We start from the raw sequence: 6,622 nt of genomic DNA, 5'->3' as shown, positions 1-6,622 counted from the left end.
GATATATAGATATATAGATATATAGATATATAGATATATAGATATATAGATATATAGATATATAGATATATAGATATATAGATATATAGATATATAGATATATAGATATATAGATATATAGATATATAGATATATAGATATATAGATATATAGATATATAGATATATAGATATATAGATATATAGATATATAGATATATAGATATATAGATATATAGATATATAGATATATAGATATATAGATATATAGATATATAGATATATAGATATATAGATATATAGATATATAGATATATAGATATATAGATATATAGATATATAGATATATAGATATATAGATATATAGATATATAGATATATAGATATATAGATATATAGATATATAGATATATAGATATATAGATATATAGATATATAGATATATAGATATATAGATATATAGATATATAGATATATAGATATATAGATATATAGATATATAGATATATAGATATATAGATATATAGATATATAGATATATAGATATATAGATATATAGATATATAGATATATAGATATATAGATATATAGATATATAGATATATAGATATATAGATATATAGATATATAGATATATAGATATATAGATATATAGATATATAGATATATAGATATATAGATATATAGATATATAGATATATAGATATATAGGTATATAGATATATAGATATATAGATATATAGATATATAGATATATAGGTATATAGATATATAGATATATAGATATATAGGTATATAGATATATAGATATATAGATATATAGATATATAGATATATAGATATATAGATATATAGATATATAGATATATAGATATATAGATATATAGATCAAGGAAATAAAAACCCAAACATGAGGCACACCTCTCCACTCACTAAAAATAAAAATTTTACAGCTCTTGATTTTAGTGCATTTATTTTGAAAAAAATAGTGGTACAGCCAACTTAAAATAGTAATAAATATTTGTTTAAAATTAAATAATGGAAAAAAATTTGTGTATACAAAACTACATAACAGCAGCGTCCGAAAAAAAGGTTATATAAATAATTGAAATAAATATTAATGAACTTAAACTATCGAAACTATGTACAGTAATTTTTATAGTTTAGTTTAGGACTTAGGAACTAGATAAGCGTCATGTTAAGCGTTTTCCCCCCGTTTGTCAGCGTGCTCGCTCTCTTCTCCCCACTTTCCTTGTGGGATTCCTCTCGAAGGACCTCTGCTAGACATATATGGACGAGGGCAGGGCCAATCCCACCTCGAAGTAGTTGCGCTCGTCGACCTTGTAGCGCTTGATGGGCGACTCCTTGGCGATGGTCTCCTTGCGGCCCCTCTTCAGGGCCTTCACCGGCGTCTCCAGGCAGAAGGTGTTGTCGCAGGGCGCCGGAGTGGCCAGTTGGATGAGCATGTTGTGCGGAATCTTGGCCAACGGAGAGGCTGGCTCCGGGGTGGCCATCAGGTTCTGCATGGGCAGGGGCACCAGGCCGAAGCTCAGATCCGCGGCCGGATCATCGCCAGGTGCGTACGACGGCGACAGCACCTCCTGGGGGCACTGCGACTCCATTTGCTTCACCAAGGTCCGCCTGCGCAGATTGAAGGTGGATCGCCGCGGCTTCTTCTTGCTGCTGGCATCGGCCTTGCAGGCGGAGTCCAGGATGGCATCGATGAGGCGGTCCAAAGTCTGGTCGCCCATTTGCGTGGAAGCAGGCTGGGGAGTGCTGGGACGCGCTCCCAACTTGGTGGAGGGCTCCGGCACGGGCACCTCGACCTCGGGCACCTCCGGCTCCAAGGTGGCCGCAAAGTCGTCGTCCAGCTTGCGCTGCCTCAGCTGGCTGACTCCCGCCGCTCCCGATCCCACAATGTAGCGCGGTTGACCCACAAAGGGATCCAGCGCGGCCAGACCCCTCAGCGCCAAGTGCTGGCCACTGGGCAGGCCGTTGGGCGAGTAATCCTCGGCAAAGCGCGGCAAGGTGGCGGCATAGCGCACGCTCTGGACCCGCTGAGGCGCCGCCTGGCTCCTGGCCACCGCCTCCGGCGTAACATTGCGTATATCAGAGAGGGGTGCCAGCACCAAGGGACTGTTGAGTCGCCGTCCAATGGGCACAGGCGTGGAGGTGTAGCCCACTGTGTCGGGCACATTCTCCTTGTTGGCTATGGTGGCCCTTCGCTGACGGCGCTGCCGCCTCTGGAGTCGCCTCCGCTGGGTCGTCTCACTCGCATCCTGCTGCTGATGCTGATCCTGCTGCACGGGAATCTCGTTCAGGCGCTGCGCCGATGCCGTCCACTTCAGCATTTTGAATATGTGTGATTGGGACTTGGTTTCTGGGGCACAAAAAAAAAGATGGGTATCTCTCTAGACTCTGCTGGTCTTCTGCACTCGACCGCTCTCGCTGACAAACTGAAGCGGTACGGGGAGCGGGCCGTGTTTTATACCAGACGGCGCGCAGGGCTAATGGCTAGGGGTTACGGGGTTAGGGGTTGTTGCGCAAGAGGCACCCCGGCGGGCAGAAGGACACTCGCTCTCTTGCGGGATCTCGCACTGGATTTCGCTCTTGCTCTCCTTCTCTCTGTCTCTGGCCAAGGGACATCTTCAGAGGAAAGATATTCCCGGGCTACAAAGTATCTTCAGATCCGGAGGAACTGTAGCAAGTATTCTTATATTATTTCCCTAAATCTTGAAATCCTATATATTATCTTGTAATTGCTACACACAAATCCATTTGAAATTCTCTACTTAATAATTTATTAAAAATATATACTTTTCAGGTTTTAGATTTCAGCATGTGCTCATTTTTAGTTTGATCTTTTCCCACAGCCTTGATAGTCCTACGCGGGAGCCCCCAACCCCAATTCAATCCACTCATCCACAGCACCGCCGCACGAAAATGACATCTAGATGTCTATCGGACAGCGCTTGGTTATTAAATTTGCTTTCATTCCCCTCAAGGAAGTCGGCTTCCTTTTCGCCCCTGTCGCCCTTTTCTCCCCCTCATTTGAATGGACATTTTCAGGAGCAACAGGCTGGAAAACAGAAAACACAGAGGAAAAGGCGGAAGGAAGCCCAGGTTGGCCAGGCTAATTAGCCCATGCCAAAGTCCCACTTCCTGGCCGACAGCTCCTCGTCATTTCAGTCACCTTGGCCACTTGTCGTTGCTGTGGTATCAGTATTAATTGCGGCTCTTTAGCGGCCACGAATGCAATTTATACTCGGCGGTTTTTAATTGAATATGTTCGCCACTTCCGGAAGGAAGCATTAGAAAAACGTTACAAACTCTGGGAAAGTCCTGGGCCAAGCGTCAGTTGTTCGCCCAGCAGGGAAAAGTTCTTATCAAGTATGTTCATTATCACATTATCAAGTTTTAATGGACTTGTCCTAGAGCAAGGGGACTATTTTTTAAATTGATTAAACCAAACTCTCAACTTGTTTGATTCTCATTTTCTAAAACAATAAAAGAACCTTCACTTTACTAGTTAACGTTCTCATATATCCCTTTAGATTTATACCGTAGCAAAGAAGGATATGTTTCCATCATCTGCTTTGGAGATCCAGACTTAAGAATAAGAATATGAAATATGGAAGCAATAAGCGGATATATTTCTGATGACAAGATCAAGGATAACTGCCCACATATGTGGTCCTTGACCAGCTGCGGATGAAGTGATCATCGAGATGCCTGAGTGATCCTCAAGTGATCATCAGCCAGAGGTCCTAAGTGTGGTTCAAGTGATCCGAGCTCGTCATTCTCTGGACTTGGATCACTCAAAGTGTCCGTGACCAACGTGGCTGCTCGGTTATCTGGGAATCTGATCTGCTTTCGGATAGGTTACTCTTGTCGACTGGCTGCTGGTCCCCTACTAATCTCTTTATTTGCGATCTTTCGATCGCTGAAAGATTTCCGCTAACGGAGATCGTATATTTCGCACGTTATCCTTTCCGTTTTCGTTTTTGCGGTGAAAGTTGTTTGGTTTTGGTTGGTAGGTTTCTTTGTGACTATCTTGCGATCTGCCTTTGTCCCCGATCGGGACAATAGAAAGGGTGCCGGATAGCTAATTGATTGCCTCGTTCCATCCACCGAAATTGCGAATTTCTCAACTTTTCAACTCTTTTTCCTGCGTTTACTTAGCGAAATGCGCTCCTTTGGTTGCTTTTTACCTCTTTTCCGTTCGATTTGCCCTCGTTATGTCCCCGAATCCGTCGATTCCTTTCAGTGGCGCTGAGTTATGGCTGTTTACATAGCCCTACAAAGGGATTAAATGGGGTTTTGAGAGAGTTTCCAGGCCAAAAGAAGGGATATCGGCATGTTGATTAATATGATTTAATGGGCCTCCTGCTAAACAAGGCGTATCCCGATTTGTCTTCGCTCGTCTGTAATTCTCGGAGAAAATTACCATAATCCTCGCATTTTCTGCGGTTATGAGAACAAGGAGGGAAAAACAACAAATGGATAAAGAACTACACGAAAACCACTCAAATTCAATTTGAGTTTTCAGCATTTCGTGTGCGACGATTTTACGCTTAATTAACGAGGGCCCAAGGACCCTGGCCAAAGGACTGCCCGAAGTCACGATCCAGGCCCGATAGCTGATGGCTATATGCAAATTGCCCCTGCGTTTTTTACCACTCCGCCGCGGCCGGATCATCCGTCCCTTTCCGCCGCCCTGCGTGTTTAGGGGAGAGCGCGTCGCCAAGAGGCACTTGACTTTCACTCGCACTCTTCCGGGGTCCTGAGATCCTGACATCCCGAGGTCCCGAGAGCTGCATAGGGATTTGCATGCTCGATGGCCTGTGACTCAGGCTCGCCACTTTGGCACACAAACTTTGCGAATCCCGCTAGAGATGCGTCGCCGTCCCTTAACTAGCTGGGGCTTAATAAATTGGTAAAAATATATATTGTGTCGTCAAAAAGCGAACATAAGTGCAAGATCCTAGATAAGAAATAAATTGCATGACAGCATGTAATATATATTTCTTGCTAGCCATTTTAAAAACCTTTTCAATGAAAAATAAACAATATCATATGGCGCTGTATGGTATAGTGACATTTTTAAATGTCAATTTTCATAGAAGATAGATTTATAAAATGTTGAAAAGCAGAAATTTGCTGATAACTTTTGAGCATATTCCTGCAAAAGTTGGATAGTTTAATTCCAAATTTGCCTAGCACTGCTGAAACAATGTAAGTGGAATAGGTTTTTTTATTGATCAATGTTGTTTGCCAAAATTATCCCACAAAAAAATTCGTCACCTTACCCTACGCTCCCCTACAAAACCATAAGCCAATAATCACAATTAGGAGTAAGAACATTAAATGAAAGATGATATATGTTCCTTTTATTACACAGTAGATAAAATAGCTTAGACAATCAAAAAAGGTATATTTTATTTTTTACTGTTTAGTCAAGTATTCAATTTAGGCAGATTTTTTAGTGACATTTTTCAACCCTTTTCAACCCTTACTGCCTTTGCATAGGATCGGTCACTTGGGCAGGACTTACAGATAGGGCTGCTTATTTTATTGTGCCTCTGATTAATGCTCCGCGTTCGCATTGTTTGCGAAATTTATCGATATTTGATTTGCTGCGCGTCGCCGCCTAAAATGGCATTCAAAAGTGCCCAAAGTGTATCAAATGTTTGTCGCGCGGCTTTGTTTGCGTTTTCCATAACGCAGGGGAAAGTGTTTGCGAAAGGGGGAAATTCAAATGGAAATGGTAATGAAAATGAAAATGAAAGCGAAAAGGAAAATAGGGAAAGTGCCAGGTTCGCGACTTCATTAACGCATTGCAAAAAAGGAGGCTGGGGGATTTCACGATGCCGATTTCAAGCGGAACCCACAAAAAAGTGAAACCATTAAATCATAAATGAACTAAAATGATTAATTGATTTCAAAACTTTTTACGCTGGCATTTTTGGCCAGGGGAAGGGGAATAAAGTGACTGGCAGAAAACATAAAGGATAAATGGCCGAACGGCAGTGGCAATAGCGATAGCAACAGCAATATCGGGCCCCTGGCAAATATCATGTTTATGCTCATAACTTTCGGCTCAAAAGTCGACCAACTGTCAACTGTCAAATACGAGACAATTTCGCAAACGAATCCTGGCCATTCTGGGTGGGGGACTGCGTTTGGGATTGGGATGGGACGCGCTCTTTGAGGAGGACGACTCAGACTCGAGTTGTGACCCTGAAAAAATAAAGGAGAGGCAGCGCAAACTGGAACACACGAAACGACACCCAAAGGATGCGTCTGAGGCAGACAGCGCAAGACAATGGATGCCGTAATGAAGAGCAGCTACAGATACAGATACAGAAACAGCGGCGGAGATCCTGGTGCACAGATACAGCGACAGATACAGATACGCAACGGGAGATGTCTGCAGCATCCAAGGAGCAAAAGTAAATTACAACAAAGGGTCGCTGGAGGAAAGGATGCGATTGCGAAGTGGGCAAAAAATCGGAGGGCCGGGGCTGAAATTATTGCAAATAATTTAGAGCACACATTGCGCAGGGATCCGACGAGAAAAAAGGATCCGATTCGACTGGCGATCCCTTTTCGGTTTGTTCGTTTGTCGTTTGCCCACAGCGAAA

At 42.5% G+C, this 6,622-nt stretch overlaps 1 protein-coding gene across 1 annotated transcript; it reads right to left on the bottom strand.

Moving 5' to 3' along the window:
- Nucleotides 1-1,160: 1,160 nt before the first annotated feature.
- Nucleotides 1,161-2,405, bottom strand: LOC108023285 (uncharacterized). Its single transcript, XM_017092577.3, has one exon. The coding sequence runs from the start codon at nucleotides 2,327-2,329 to the stop codon at nucleotides 1,259-1,261; it is 1,071 nt and encodes a 356-aa protein (XP_016948066.1). The 5' UTR covers nucleotides 2,330-2,405; the 3' UTR covers nucleotides 1,161-1,258.
- Nucleotides 2,406-6,622: the final 4,217 nt, after the last annotated feature.

The sequence above is a fragment of the Drosophila biarmipes genome, chromosome X (genome assembly GCF_025231255.1).
Source record: "Drosophila biarmipes strain raj3 chromosome X, RU_DBia_V1.1, whole genome shotgun sequence".
Lineage (NCBI taxonomy): Eukaryota > Metazoa > Arthropoda > Insecta > Diptera > Drosophilidae > Drosophila > Drosophila biarmipes.
Note: the sequence above shows the minus strand (reverse complement) of the source record. Positions and strands in the feature narration are given on the sequence as shown.